At 39.6% G+C, this 16,193-nt stretch overlaps 1 protein-coding gene across 1 annotated transcript; it reads right to left on the bottom strand.

Annotated features, from left to right (window-relative positions):
* Window positions 1-12: 12 nt before the first annotated feature.
* On the bottom strand, window positions 13-14,912 carry tppp (tubulin polymerization promoting protein). The gene is made up of 5 exons (XM_085422797.1): window positions 14,767-14,912; window positions 8,969-9,049; window positions 8,044-8,379; window positions 2,008-2,161; window positions 13-1,915 (listed from the first exon to the last, which is right to left on the bottom strand). The coding sequence occupies exons 2-5, from the start codon at window positions 8,980-8,982 to the stop codon at window positions 1,706-1,708; spliced, it is 714 nt and encodes a 237-aa protein (XP_085278923.1). The 5' UTR covers window positions 8,983-9,049; window positions 14,767-14,912; the 3' UTR covers window positions 13-1,705.
* Between the last annotated feature and the right edge of the window lie 1,281 nt (window positions 14,913-16,193).

Here is a 16,193-nt window from a genome sequence, read left to right as displayed (position 1 = left end):
AAGGTGCACAGTATTTGGCATTAAGCACAGAAAACGGATCATACTCAAGCTACAAAAACACACTGATAGCTGCTAGTTTTGCACTTGATGCACGAGTCTTCATCAGCTGAGGCTACAAGTAGTGTGTGACATGAATCTGTCATTCTGCTGGAAAAATATTCTACAAAAGTATAATACTCGTTTGCAATTTTCCCTTTTTCTGATACAGTGTGTAAGGAAACATTAAAATCCCTGCGTTTGTTTGTTTTTTCTTCAGTTAAATCTGTGCCTTGGATGACTGTGCGCATTAGGAGATTTTTATCAACAAATATTAGAGCATTAGCTGACTTTGTACACGTACAGGTTCATACATATTGATTTCAAACAATACAAGATTTTGTCGTCTCACAATTTCATTACTTAATGGTTTTTTTTAACAACACAATGTTGTCCACCCAGTAGTCTCTTCTTACACCAGGCACAGCAGTTCCAATATAATATGACAGACTCCTACCGTCATCTATATGCTGCTGAATCAAATGCAATATACATAACATGCACAAAGTACAGCAATACATAATACAAATAGAAAATAAAACTTGAAGCCAGTGTCTTAAATTAATGTGGCTTTAACCTTTTTAGAATATACACAATCTTACCACAAATATATTAGAACTACTGTATAGAAATCTGATCAGGAAGTAAAATGTTAAAAATACAATCTTGTACAGTTAGGCTCATCTCATCTGTGGTTAGAGCTTTCTCTTTACCAATTTATTACTTAAAATGCATGTTAGCAAAACAGTTTGTGTATAATTAAATAAAATATGGTATGATAAAGCTAGATAAAGACTAAGAGGGAAAAAACAGGGAAGTCCTTTTAGGTTTTGTGTAAGAGCTTTAAGTAAGCTCGTTAAATTCTGCATGGGAGAGCTTTTGTTTTTATATGTATTTACAAAAGCAAGAAGGTATGATAAAGGTCACAAATATTTAGTCTGAGAGGGGTGACTAACTTTCACAAAAAAATCTCCCCAAAAAACAATTTTCTTGGTTCGAACTAAAGGCAGATTACTGAAAAGACAAGTGTGAGCTCATAAAATAACAAACAGCAGATTTCATGAAGACGAAACAGTTACTAAGTGCAGATGGCGAACAGACAACGCTGAAATCTGAATGAATTTAAGGTTTCGAAAGAGAAAAATCAATGATCTCTGTCAAAAACCTGTGCCAATTATCTTTGAAATGGCAAAACAAGCTAAACCGTGTAATCAGCTAAACATGGGAACAAATGTTTCTATTAAAAAGTGCAAATGTATATTCACCAAACTGTTGTCCCACTTTTGTTTTTCTTGGCATGTTGCTCATTGTGCTCAATAAATACAAGGCCCTATCATAACAACAAAGCCTAAATAGTCATAGCAAAGCAGTTTCTCTCATTTGTTCTCTTCAGTGTTTGGCAGTAACTTGCTATCAGACAGGAATGTACCAGCTGGTGATGAATTTGTAAAAATAGATGTAAACAGTTTTCCAGTTCTCACACTTCACGAAGAGAGGAACTCAAAAACACCTCTCTCGCTTGCTCGCTCTCACACACACACACTCACACATAAAATAGATGGATGGGGAAAAAATATGAAATCCTATGCTTTTGTGCTTTCTATGAGTAATCGTTTAATAGAAAATCATCCTAGTAGTTGATCAAATGTTTATTTCCTTGTCTTCGCCCTCACACGGGTCTGCCCGCAGTGGGTTTGGTCACCTTCTTTTCATACGACCCTTGATGCTTGTATCCCGAAACGTATCCAGAAGTGTCAACTATGTCTACTCGTCCCGCCTTACCCTTCCCGCGGCCGGTTTCGTCAAAACGCTCCTTGTGCGACCCTGTAAACTTGGTGGTGTCCGTAAGACGACTGACTGTTGGGGAAGCGACGGCTCTCTGTGAAGAAGTTCACAAAGAAAGTTTGAGTTTTTACTGCTGAAAAAGGAGACGTGTTGTGAAACTTGTGAAACTTTCCGATCGAATCTTACTGTGACTCCTGAAATGACCGGTGACTTCCCCTCGATCAGCTGGAACACCTCTGCCTCAGCCTCCTCTCCAGTCTTGTCTTTATACTTCTTCCTGGCCAGCTCTCCAAGCGCAACCTTGAACTCATCGAATATGATGGTGCGACTGGATTTCTTCCTGTAATATAGGAGGAAAGAATGGACATTTAAGTAGGAGTTTCAACACCTTTATAGTATATTACCTAACCCCGAAAAGTATAGTCATAGGAAAAAGATGATCTAGTCCTTACCAGGCCTTAAAATTAGGTAAATACCCTAAATACACTGAAGATTTACAGCAATACATGATGTATTACACCAAATCATTATTGAATTAACAAAACCTAAGCCAAAACATCAAAGCAAGCAAGTACACACCCCAGGCTTCAATATCTTGTAAAACCACCTTTAGGAAAAGCAATTTGAAGTAATCGTTTTTCTGTGTGACCTTATCAGTCTCTCAAATCGTTGTGAAGGAACTTATCTTGACAATGTTGCTTCAGTTCATTGAGGTTTGCGGGCATTTGTTTATGTACAGCTCTCTCAAGGTCCCACCACAACATTTCAATTGGGTTGAAAGTCTGGCATTTGACTTTTTCAGCCAGTCTCTTGTAGATTTGCTAGTGTGGTTTGGAACATTGTCCCTTTGCATGACCTAGTTTCTGCTAAACTTTAGCTGTCAGACAGATGGCTGCACATTTACCTCTAGATTAGTTTATTTTACAGATGATTTCATGGTCCACTCACTGACTGCACAGTGCCACAGAGCCGACAACTGAAAAATTAAGCCCAAAGTCAAACCCATCTAAAAGTATGGTAGCAAGTGGTATGAGGTATTTGTGCTGATGTGCTGTGTTTAGTTTGGCGCTGTGAATTACGGCCAAAGATTTCCACCTTGGTTTCATCTATCCAAAGGTCCAGACAGTTTGTCCAGATCCATTTTTACAAACCTAAGCTGTGCATTCCTTGGCATTGTGGTAACACATTTGAATGCACCAGAACAACAAACTTCTGCTTTTATGGAGGTGGTCATACTTGCTCATGATCTGTTATCAAGTGCATTTGATTACCAGCACCTTACTCTTTTAATTCTTATGAAAGCAGGGAGGGTGTAGTTTCAAACACTTGCATCCATCCTGGCCCTTTCTTAAATAAATAATGACACGATGAGATATGTCATGTTTTATAGTTCATTTGAGGCTGTATTTTTTTTTACCTCAGTTAAGACCTGCTAGGGCTAAAATACCTGTAGTATTTTAGTTTTGCATTTTCCCATTTATTCATTATTTTATTTTGCTATTCCCCTTGGCATATTTTGCTTCAGTATGGTAATAAAGGAGCTATCAGTCACAGTGTTGTTGATTCACCTTTGGTCCTTTTGGTTGGTCATTCAAAGACTTGCAACAGAAATGGTTACAAGTCAGGTGAAATGAGCCAGTCTAGCTGAAAATAGCCTGTAGTGTTAAACAAGAAAGTAAGCTAATTGGGAAATTAATATAAAAGCAGATGAATGAAAAAATAAAACTTTTAAATGAATTTTTTTAAACAAATACTTACATTGACTTATTTTTCCTGGTGCATGGTCATTTTCTTATTGACTTTTTTGAGAATTTAGGTCCTCCATAGTACCAAGTACTAATGTGTTTCAGAGCAGTTTGAGGTTAAGATGACAGTCCACAGTCTACACTCAGCCATGTGTGATCACTTTAATGTGGCAGATGTAAGACAGCATGGAGATGGTATCCTATTGAGATAAACAATGGGAAAACTTTCACGTCTCCCAGTGTGTCTCAGTACTTATGTGTCGCCTTAGCAACTCCACAGAGTGTAGCTCGCATTTGAGGCCGTCTCTTAAAATCATCCATCATAATGTGTTCGGCTCACGCACTTAGACCCAAATGTGTTTGACTGTAGCTGTCTGCTAAGTTCAGCCATGTATCTGGAAGGGTGTTGACTTCTCGTTTATCTGAGGATCAAACCGCTTGTATGAACTGAAAATCCTGCATCACGTCAATTTTTCTCCATCTCAAATTGCTCCACTTGTTTAAATGGCCATTTGCCATTTTTAACTTCCATGTGAAAAGTTCATAGCAACACAAACACAAACTGCTATCACTGTGGTGATAAACTTAAACACCTAAACAACAGCCTATAAAGCACACAGTCTCCCCTGGCAACCTGCTGCCATAGAAACAAGCTACAGTAAACAGAGATGTTTTGGTTTATTATTAATTTCACTTGTTCAGTGACTGGTTTTGTTTGGGCAATCCATCAGTGTTGAACATTTGGGAGCTTCATTCCCCCCCGAGTATGTTCCATGCTGTCTATTGTCAGAGGGGAAACTGGACTTTTAAACTGCCATTCCTGTGCAAGGAACATAGCTGTGTTTCCTCTCTGCAGACCTCCCCACACTGACCGGTTCAGTTCCTCACAGAATACAAAAGGCTAATCTGTGCAAATAAACAGAAGATGAGAAACTAACGAGGCTGTCATGAGGTTGAAAAGGACAGAAGTCAGAGGGTCATTATAACTTATTTTTGGCAGGGACACTGATAGTTGACCTGCTGTCTGTTGACATATATCAGCCATTTGGAATATATGATGCATATGGACTGAATGTATTACCCATGATCACATTCACTAATAAGGAAACCAAGCAGTGACTTCCAGGGATGAAACATGAATTCAACATCTGCGCCAATTTTTTTGTAAAGGCCACTTGAGGCTGGCTCCAACAGTAAGTCAAACCCCTCAGGCTTCAGTGTGAAAATGCCAAACTGGCTAACTGTGGTTACAGACTTGTGAAAACGCAGTTTTTAACTCTATAGCCAAGTCTCCCTTTATAACAACTGTCTGTTTGTTATAAACCAATGCTTGCACAATGCAACCAATGTAAGTTGCCTTAAACCTGCATTCTTATCTGAAGGACACCACATGGCGATAGCTGTGGTTGCAAAAAAACTTCCAGTCCTATGCGAAAAATGGCTCTCTGACTTGATCTCTATAAATACTTCCCTGCTGGGTTTATGGTCTGAGCCACTTGATAAAAATTAAGTCTGTTTTGTAATTCTTGGTTATACTATGTACCAAAAGGGAGGGTTATCGGTGGCATGTACATTGGCTAATGAATTGCGACTGACAAGTTGTTAGGAAATGCATGAGCAGTTTCACAGTCAGAACTGCACCTCACATCCTCTTTTATGAAAATGAGAACCACTTATCTCAAGGCTTATCAGATGCCTATGGATGATGTCACGGTAGCTATGTTAGCCTTTTGAATAGAGTCTTTGGAAACAAAGACTTTTTTAATGCTTCTACCTCTTTGAGATGAACCCCTTTTTAGGTACAAGCAACCATATGCTGCAGGGCTAAATGCAGTAGCCCAGGTTCGACTCCAACACGAAGCGCTTGCTTCTCTCTCCCCACTTCATCTCATCTCTTCATCTAATAAAGACAAAAAGGCCTAAAAACAAAAAGCTGCTTTCACTATCTTTCATGTTCAGACCTACTTTTCAGTCAATCAGTATTTGATCTACACATAGCACATCAAGCTATGTGCCGGTGGGGTTTTTTAAGGACTACACACATCTGCGTGAGTTGCATCCGCAAAATTCTTCACTCTTAGTTTAGTATCTACACAAACATAAAAATACTACAAACTTTATCCCAATATAGTCCCATCCCTCGCTTTAAAAAAACAAAAAACATGGTGCAAGAATGATCGAGGCCTCAAAACATTTAGAAACTACTCTCTGACTTGGTGGCTATACCCATCTTTTATATACAGGCTATGGGAAATACAACCAAAGCCCTGGAAATAAGATGTCGTTACAAATTAATGAATCTATCTCAGATTATGTTGTAGCATTCTGGTTCCAAGCAGGCACATAGCATAGCAGAGACCTAATGTGGTGCAGCAGACCTCCATATCCAGAATAAATAATGAGTCACTGGGCCATGCTGTAATTTGCCAGTCCTCATTAAGATCTTTAATTTTTTTGCATGCATTCTCCAACACTGATTAAAAGGAAAGTGATGATCTGCATCTCTTGCAATGCCAGCCCTCCCCCACTCAGCTGTGCCTGGAGTCAGAAACTACATGAAAAAGGGCCCTTCCCCCAGAACTGTATCTCTGTTTATACTGTCGGTGACGGCTAGGTATACAAACACCACATGTGTGGGTTTTTTTTTTCACATTTTACAGTAATATTTTCTGGATCACACTCCAGAGCTGTGAGTCTTGAAAGAATTGCCTGCTGCACCACCTGGGATTAGAACCCGAGGGAATCAGATGACGGCACCTGTAAATTCACACACCAAACACACACATATCCAGAGACCTAATGAGACTACACAGAATTACTGGTAAGAAAAATGTGCAAAAAGCCATTGGGCATACTTTGTTCCTTAAAATTTGGGCCATCATATTATTTGCACACTTCAAAATACTGCTCACAAGTAGAGCTGGATGTAAACAAGACTCACAGTCTAAGTTCATTCTGTCCAGAAAAATATTTGTAAATGTAAACACAAATTGCCATGCCAGCAGCAAAGGTGTCGATGTGGTTGGCTCAGAAAAATGATTCTTCTGTTTGTTGTATAAACAGACAGCTGAAATAGGAAGGAATATTTTATTAATGCTCTTAAAACTCTTAAATGCATTGAATGTATTATGACTGATTCGCCATTATTCTCGCTGCTGTGCTCGTGCTCAAAGAAAATATTGTTTTGGACTAAGTCTACCTGAAATCGGACAGGATTACCCATTTTTTCCACCCTCCCATTTCCATCTTTAGACAACTTTGTGAAGTGGACAGACTAAGAGAGCGATAGGTGCATTTCAATATCCATCCATGTGTTTAACAATCTATTTCTGTATAATCTTGGAATCTCTTCCAGTAAATGTATATGAAAAATGACTTAGATTGGACTATATGCAGGTAGAAGATGGAAAATCTGCTAAATCAACGTGAGATTCCCGAGTAGATCTTTTTTCTCTCCATTCTTGTAGACACAATGAAGTGTGGCTCCCAGCCGTACTCCGCAATTCTGGTGCCGTCTTGCGTAATAATCCTTATTCAGATCATTCAACCAGGATGAAACAAGTTCAAAGCCTCTCTGTATATGAATGAAAACTCCAAAATAACCATGCGCACGGTCGCACAAACCAATGCTGTAAAAACCCCGCTCCTTACATCAGCTTTACTCTGTGCTACTGCACACAAGTCCCGTATTGTGTGTGAACAACACTGGAACAATATTCATTTTTAATGTGGCGTGGATCACATGTACGCTCACCTTAAAAGTGTTACCAGCCTAGACAGCATCTGGATTTTCGGTGCATTTGGTAAACATGGGCACAGCTGTGCAGAAGACTTTTTTTTTTTTCACTCCCATGGCGAAATAATATTGAGGTCACAGTAAAGGGTGAATCAGCCCAGCCTGAGGAAATATAAGATGAGCCATCCTGGCATTTTGTTCTAGCTGCTGTTTTTGACCAACCGAATACTACAAGTCTCCTTAATAAAAGAAAGAACAGCATGTTCTGAAACAGAACATGAAATTCAGAAACTGCTAAACCGAGCCTTGGATTTGTTTATGATATTTTGATGGCTTTATAAACTGATGATCGTGACTGACTTACTTATTAATGACTAAAGTTTAGTTTAATAATAGCTAGATGCCCTTCATGTGTTCATAGTTACTGTACAATAAGGTTGATACCTGCTAAAAACATTAATTTAGTTCTTTGAAATGTTCTGAAACAGAAACGAAATAGTTTTCAGTTTTATGTTCTTTGAACCACAATTCTAAATGTTTGCAATTCTCTACCAACAATCATCTACAAAATGACAAATGCAATAAATAAAATATGCGCTTCTGTCGCGACACAACAGCTAAGTGATTTAAACAATCAATTGCAAATTGGAAGGTAAAACCCAAATATGATGGAAAAGACTTTCTACTAATCCAAACTGAAATTGTATCCTTAGTGTGCAATAATGTCGGTGTCTTTCTTACTTGACTTTGCTGAAGACGATGTCCACGTCAGTGAGGGTGATGTTCTTGCCGTCGATCACGCCGCAGTCCTTGCAGAGCTTGGACCAGTTCTTGCCGTGCATCTCCTTGCCGGTTGCACGAGTGTCGCCGTGGATGGCGAAGCGTCGAAATGATTCTTCCAAAGCAGTAATCTCCACCGGTGTAGATGACCCGACACCACCGTCGCTAGTCCCATTGGACTCGGTCGAAAGCCTCTTGGATGCCCGGTCTTTAGAGTGTTCACTATGCGGCCGTAATGGGGCCGAAGTCATATTAGGGTGCTTAGCTGTCTGGACTTTAAAATCGTCTATGTTGTCTCTGGAAGGTAAAATAGCAAATAATCGGGTTATCCATGTGATGTCAGAAGTATAAAAGGAAGTTTACTGCTACTGAGATCAAGTGTACATGCACTGAAGTTATTCTTTTCTAAGCAGACTTGTGAATAGTCACAACAGAGGAGGTCTGTAAAAGAATAAGAAATTAAGTGAGTTGGGAAAAGCAGCCCCTGCAGCATGTGAGGTTTTGGCTGTGCATCAAGAAACATAAATAATTCCCTGTAATATTTTCCATTTACAAGAAAAGCTCATGGATTTGATCACAATCATCGGATAAGAGAGGAAAGAAACGTACAGCCTAAACATGGATACCAGAAAGGAAGAGGAGGATTTTCTGGAAAAATAAATCTGTTCTAAGATAAAGTGCAGTTTAAAAAAAGTGCTCACACTGCCTGTGAATGGGCAGACATCACGGTTCTGGTAGAGAAGTGAGAGTTATAAATAGATCTCTGGAATTCAGTGTCACACAAATCAAGAAACAGGAGTGTATAAAACACGCACACACACCCCACACACAAAACTGTGGACTGGAAGCACTTGTAGTGTCATATACTACAGCTAAAACGACTTACTTCTGGTCTGCCATGTTTGTGCAGGAATTTGGTTCCCTCTGTGCAGTGTCTTGATTAGCCAACTTTTCTTTTCTCTTTGTGCTGTGGGAGAGATCAGAATGAAAGTGGTTAATGTTATGGGTGTGTACAGATGTGAGTGTCAGGGAGGGGTAAGAGGGAGAGAAATTTAATTAAACCAATTAACCCAGCAGCATAAAAACTGAAAGTGGTGCTCATACTACTAATACAAGGTCAAAATCCTTCTTATAATCAGTAAAAACAAATTTATTTCTGCTTTCTACAGTCTGTGAGGACACACATCTTTCCACTGTCACTTCATTCAGTCTCTCCTAACACATCGGTCAGATTTGCAGCCACAGAAGCAAATTCTTCTTCTCAAGTCAGCTTTACATAAACATACAAAGGAGTGACAAAAAGAAAAAAGCCAGTAAAAGCTTTTTTTTTTCATTCTATAAATATAACAAAACCCTGCATTATGTTTGGATGATGCATTTCTGCTCACCTTTCAGCTGTTCCCATACTCAGCTCAGCATCCTTAAAGAAACAGTGCTGCCACTGCAAAGTACACCCAAACAAACTCTCTACAACAATTTGCCAGAAGTTGTACTCACGTCGGTTTTAAAAAGATACAAACGAGAACCAAACCAGAGCGGGATGCTGCGTCCTGCGGTTCGAACCGTCTGCTCTGGCTAACAAAGTTTAAGCAGCTCCCTCGAGTCACCAATGAAGTGCTTTTACGCTCCCCCAGTGGCAGTGGCAATATGAAGGGCTTTGTTTCCACAATCCTGTAGCTAACAATCACAAACAGGGCCTAGCTAAGGACGGTCGATGCTTGAATACGTACCAAAGTTAAAAGATTGACACTGCATAAAGCCATTATATTCAGAATGTTGAATCTTTGTGAGGAAAAAGAGATTATTAATGTGTCTGAATAATAGCATTCACAGCTATAGACACTGGGAACCCATTGTCCAAGGCAAGTGGCTTCTCTGTCTGACCCATGCCATTTCTTCACGCATGCACACGGTGACATCGCAGAGTACCACTATTGATGGCAGGGGCTTCTGTAGTCATATGTCATCGAGATCTCCAGCCAAGACAATTGAGACTGAGTTATTGAGGTTGCTGAAGTCTCAATGGATTACCAATAAAGTTCGTCACCATTAAGGAGAACAGAAAATCATTACCATTTTTACTGAAGTAATGTATTTACCACCTATATCACCTATATAAATATTTGTGCATTTTTAGACATGATCAAGAAGATGTGCTGAATATCAATACCAGCATCAGAATGGGGAAAAGGAGGGATTTAAGTCACTTTGAACATGGCATGGTTGTTGGTTCCAGATCAGGTGATCTCTGTATTTCAGAAACTGCTGATCTGCTGGGATTTCCCACACAGCCATCTCTGAGGTTTACAGAGAAAGGTCTGAAAAAGAGGAAATATCCAGTAAGCATCGGCTGAAATTGCCTGACATCAGTCAGGTTATATTGAGAGGAGAATGGCCAGACTAGTGTGAGCTGACAGAAATAGTTCAATAATTCCTTGGTTACAACCCAGGCATTCAGAATAGTGTCATCATCTAAACACACAACAAGCTGAAACTTGAAGCAGAGGAACTATAGCAGCAGAACACCACACCAGGTGCAACACCTGTCAGCTAGGAACAGGAAACTGAGGTACAGTTCTCATGAGCTCATGAAAATGTAATAATATGAGATTGCAAAATGTTTCCTGGTCTGATGAGCCTCAGATTTTGTTACACCATTTAGACGGTTGGGTCAGAATTTTGAATAAACACCATGAAAACATGGATCCATCCTGCCTTTTATTAACAAATGAAGCTGGTGGTAGTTTTAGTGGAAAGTGATATTTCCTTGGCACACTTTGGGATTCTTAGTATCAAGTGAGTATCATTTAGAGACCACAGATTTGAACTTTGTGACATATCAGAAAGTTCAACTTGGTTTCTTGAACGTGACAATGAGTTTGCTGTACTCAAATGACCTCCACACTCCAACAGAGCACTGTTGGGATGTGGTGGAAATGCTGAGTGCTATTTTATTTTATTTTATTTTTTTTTTAAGTTATCATGATTTTACTGCTCATAATCAAATTGTATCTTCAATTTAAGAGTCTTAACTTTGATTTAATTGAATTTCAGAAATGGATTGTAATTTTACTCCTTAAGACTTAAGACTTACTACCTCACATTTTCAACCTGTGTCCATACTTCAGGAAGGAGAGGCCAGGGTGAGGTGGAATGGGATTTTACTTAAAATTGCAGAAGGAGAGTCAGATCAAGAGCTGTCAGGACATACCAGCTTTGAAGTTTTTAGGCATTAAAATGTCTAGAAGGGGAAGTAAGAACCTTTTAAACCATGCTGAAATCAGGTTAAAACTGTTTTTTAGAATGAAACATGAAAACAGGACAACGCTGCCCACAATCACCTAGACAACGGGTTCTTTGATTATATCAAACAGAAAATAGGCAACAAAGTTTTAGAAAAAGAACATATCAAAGCTCACAAACCAGGTATGTGTTTATGAAGGTAGCATTAAAACTGAAAACATGCTGGAGCTGAAAACATTTTTCAGCATATCTGTGACTCAGATAACCTAAAATCTGAATTTAACTATTTGAATAATAGCTAATTCAATGAGTTGAGATGGATTCTTCAAGATTGGGCAGCCCATCACAGTAACAAATCAATGATGTTCCTCTTCATGGAACTAATATAACTTCATGTAGGCATGCAACTAAATAGTAGTATAAATACTGATTATAATAGCTATATAATCTCTTCAACATTTAATTTGAATTTATCTTTGTTGTTAGATTGTAAAGTAAAGACTCAATAATACACAGAAAACCTCAACATCAAACAACTGTCTATGAGCAAGTAGTTGGCAACAGTGGGAAGGAAAAGCTCCCTTTTAACAGGACGAAACCTCCAGCAGAACCAGGCTCAGGGAGGGGCAGCCACCTGCCGTGACCGGTTAGGGGCGATAGTCTATAAATATCCACCACTGTTTCCTAGAGCCTAAAAATATTGACTTTATAAAAGATGTTCGCTCCAAAATTAAATAAATAAACAAATAAAAGCTTGAAAAAGTCCTTAAAGGAATTGCTGATTATCAAAATTTCTTTTTGAAACAAGATTTTTACTATCTATATTGCAATGCCATATACAATTAATAACTGACATAACATAATCTACATAAAATTCATAATACTCTAAGCAATTCTGCAATTGCTTCCTGTAGCAGCGACACTGAGGTACTGTGATTATATACCTCACTCTCTGTGGAGATCCACATCCTTTCAGTACACTAGCTGCTCACTGTGTTTTCCTTTGTGCTTTAATGAGAGCAACTAAATCTAACAGAAACAAAGGAATCCTTTCACCGTCCTCCTTGAATTTATTGTCAGCAGTGTTAAGTGCCCAAGTACTCAGTACAACAAGCCTCCTCAAATGATACATAAAATTAACACTGCACAGAGTTCATTGGGATAAGGCACAACACACACTGAGATGAACTGAAATGTGGCCCTCTGAAAGTCTTTGTTTCATTGCCTTTTCTTGGATTTGGCCCGATACAGAAAAAATAGACAAACATTACCATTACAGATCAAATTTGCCTTGTGCCACTTTTTTTTTGTCCCACTTTGCCACATACAAATGAGAAGCCGTTTGGTTAAGGGCAGATCTCCAGAGACAAATCTGTTACTGGATGACAGCATGCTTACATACACTCTCCTTCTGGCAATACGCTGCACAGATGAGTGCTTTAACTATAAATCGACCCATTTTGAACTGCGTCTATTCATAGCAACAATACATTGCCACGAGTGGAACATTCTATTCATTCTTAGGGGAGCAGATCAGACAGCAGACAACATGCAGGCGATAAAAAAGAAAAAAAAAGAGGGAGAAAAATTTGGTGTTAATCTGTTAGTTTGGCAGATGGTGTTTAAGTCACAAAATGATGACACTGTTGTCAGAGTGAGAGAGAGAGAGAGAGAAAAGACAGTGTCTGTAACCTACTGCTTCATCATGCCATCATGGTGAGTGGGGATGGAGGGATCCCATCTGCTTTCTATCTAGATCACCTATCCTTTCCAGGCAGCTGCTCTGGAATGTGACCATGTCAGTCAACTGTTACCACCCCGGTGTCTGCTCAGGGCTTCACCCTGCGCTCAAGTCGCTTGTTTAGTTCTAAGAACCCCATGTTTCTTCAAAAAAGTTCAATACAGCCCCTTAAATATATCCCGGTCTGTTCAGTCCCCAGTCCTCACTCTCCACACAAGGAGAGAGGACACGACATTAGCATGCCGCAGCCCAGGTCTGAGGTCACCACCACGCTGTCTCTGTCATTCCTCGCCTCCCCAAACACTTGAACAGCTCTGTGAGCCAGAGATCTTGGCAAGCATTACGCTGTAGAAAAATAAGATGTTTAAAACACGACGCAGTGGTTATTGTTGCCAGCAGCAAATGGAGGTAATAACAAAGCCCAGGGATCCTTATGCAGCTGCACATTGGAGCAGGATACATGATGCCAGAGACAGCAGAAGCGTCCCTGACATGGCTCATGGGGAGAAAGGCCTGTTGAGCCAGCAACAAAATGCATTCTGAAGGGAGTACGGTTAAAGATTTTTGGGAGGGTAGACTGTGTTGTATAACTTTTCATTTTAGAGTCTTTTAATTTCGTGGAAATGCAACCAAATGTCTCAGCTGAAACATAAAAATATAGCAGAGCACACCAATGCCAGCTATCCTCCCGTTTGATTTGTATTCACTGTCTAAAAAACCCCACTGACTTTGCATATCTGACCTAAATTTGAGTCATCACAAACAAAATAAGATGATTTACACCGTGAGATTAATTGTTTGCGACAGAACCCAAAGGCTCCTGGTCGAGTGCAATAAAAAACCTACACAGTGAAATCTAGGACAAACTCAGTGACTGTCTTCCTCTCAGCCATACCTAATTCAACCAATGGCAGCAGCGCCATTAGATGAGAGGAATTAAACATATTGTGTTCGCGCAGTGCTTTAGTGACACTGCTTCCAAAATAATGCACTAATGGCTCCTTCAAAACCACAACCTAATACCACCACAGACAGTCGCAATTGGACATATTAATGTGATTATCTTGTATTAATTTGAAATTAAGCAGAGCTGAGCATCGGATTATGACACAGATCTTTTTTTTCTTCCCGTGCCTAATTATGTAACTACCTACTCGTAGCCCAGCAGCTCCCCCCCCCCCCCCTTTTTTTTTTCTAACCATTAATGGTGCTTATTAAAGGAGCTTCCACTCTCGCTCTCATTGCGTTCAAAGGATAAACGGATGAGGGGAGAAAGCTCTTGTTTATATCAGTGGACATGGCTGCAGCTGCTGCTTAAACCACAGAGTCCGAGTGCGTTTATTGAGCGAAACGTGTTACATAAACTTGCAAACGCCAGATTCACACGTCCACGTGATCCGTTTGTTATTGTCAGCCCTTGCGAGTCTGCCTGTCCGGAACATTAGGTACAGCCCAGGTATGCGCGAATCGAGCAGTGTCAAAATAAATCCTTTTACAGGAAATTCTAAATAAAAAGGAAATACATGCAGAAACTTGCAAAAAAAAAAAGACCCGCAAACGAATCACATGAATCAGTGTAGGCTGGCAATCATTTTTTCCAGGTTGTGAAAACATGCAGGTCTACCTTGTAGTCAAAACAAACTACGTTTTTTGTATCTTTTATTGTTTATGAAGTAAATACGACAAATCGTTTTAATTACCTGGTGACGTAATCCTCCAGCTCCTCGCGAATTTCACAAAATCATAATTAAGCAGCGAGGAGCCTTCAACTATCTTTCCTCCCTGTTGCCTGGGATCAAGACTACCCGATGGTTCAGTCCCTCTGAGATGCTGAAGAGAAACCAGACTGCTGATTGGCTGCTGTCGAGTGCGCCGAGCTGTTTTCTCTTTTCTTTTTCTTTCTTTCTTTTCTTTTCTTTTTTTTCTTTTTTTTTTTTTTACCGCCCCCTCCTCCTCGCCTCCTCGTTTTAGGCACGACGATACCACACTGGAGCTGTGATAAACAACCAGCAGCATCTTTTCATGCTTTGAGGGGAGGAGATAGTAGATGTAAACAAGGGATGGAGGATCGTACGAAATGATAGCTTTATTAATAATAGCAGCTGTCTGTAGCCATGAACCTTGGAAGGACATGCATGAGAGAGGCCAGTGGTCACACACAGTAGCAATAACAAGCAATAACAATCTTTGGCTTTTGTCCAAACACAGGATGGCCACAGGGAATTATCTCAAGGGGAAACCCGTCAGACTTTAATAAGCAATCTTTTCAGAATGGATGCATGTCTACAAATACTCATGAATATGACTCTTCTTATGTCCAGGGCTGTAATGTGTTACACAACCAGTAGCCCATAACGGCTGGACGTGGATGGACATTATGTAACCTTTAGTCTTGGTTGGTTCAACTGTGGCACAAAGGTCTGATGTATGCAACTCAAACACAAGGATATAAGCAGAAAGCATGCAAGCCTACAAGCAAACGAAGAGAGAATAGTGATAGCTGATCATGATGAAAGCAGCCTGGACAGAGTGCAATCACTTGATGACATAATAGTCTAACTCAAGCTACTTCAGTTGCACCAGTGTGTGGTTAGTAGTAGGCTACAGCGAAAACAAGTACACACTGAAAGTGCTTTATGATCAGACTTAGCAATAAGAGTTGCCCTGCCACACTTGCAATACACTAGTATTACCCATAAAAAATACCACCTAATCTGGGTTGACTAGAAAATGCCAGCTTCAGTCCACATACAGGAAATATACTGCAGGTGTCAGGTTCATGAAACAGATTTCACAGATATGCTTACACTTTTGTTAATATGATATTTCTCTTTTCATGTAAAATAAAAATAAACAAAAAGGGGAAGTGTGGTTTTTTTTGCGGTCTCGTTAGATCAGGCACGTAGCGTGGGTGGATTCAAAGGTTTTGGGCCGTCTATTTTCACTTTGACAGACCCTCACCACTTCTGGCATATAGCAACATGCAAGTATTGATCATCATTTTCAGTTTAAGGCTGTTGTATTGCATATTAATACCATCATAAATACCTATATTTACTCACCACTGTTACTGAGTGGTGCAGGATTTTAATTATACACTTAAATTAGACTTAAATTATACAGATGT

The sequence above is a fragment of the Rhamphochromis longiceps genome, linkage group LG11 (genome assembly GCF_057381845.1).
Source record: "Rhamphochromis longiceps isolate RC_006_pf linkage group LG11, R_longiceps_female_GT1.1, whole genome shotgun sequence".
NCBI lineage: Eukaryota > Metazoa > Chordata > Actinopteri > Cichliformes > Cichlidae > Rhamphochromis > Rhamphochromis longiceps.
Note: the sequence above shows the minus strand (reverse complement) of the source record. Positions and strands in the feature narration are given on the sequence as shown.

What these genes read in the sequence shown, in the direction of transcription:
- tppp (XM_085422797.1), bottom strand. An exon ending in ATCGTCTTCAGCAAAGTCAA is followed by an intron (nt 2,162 to 8,043) that starts GTAAGAAAGACA and finishes CCTATATTACAG; the next exon opens with GAAGAAATCCAGTCGCACCA. An exon ending in CGGTCATTTCAGGAGTCACA is followed by an intron (nt 1,916 to 2,007) that starts GTAAGATTCGAT and finishes ACTTCTTCACAG; the next exon opens with AGAGCCGTCGCTTCCCCAAC.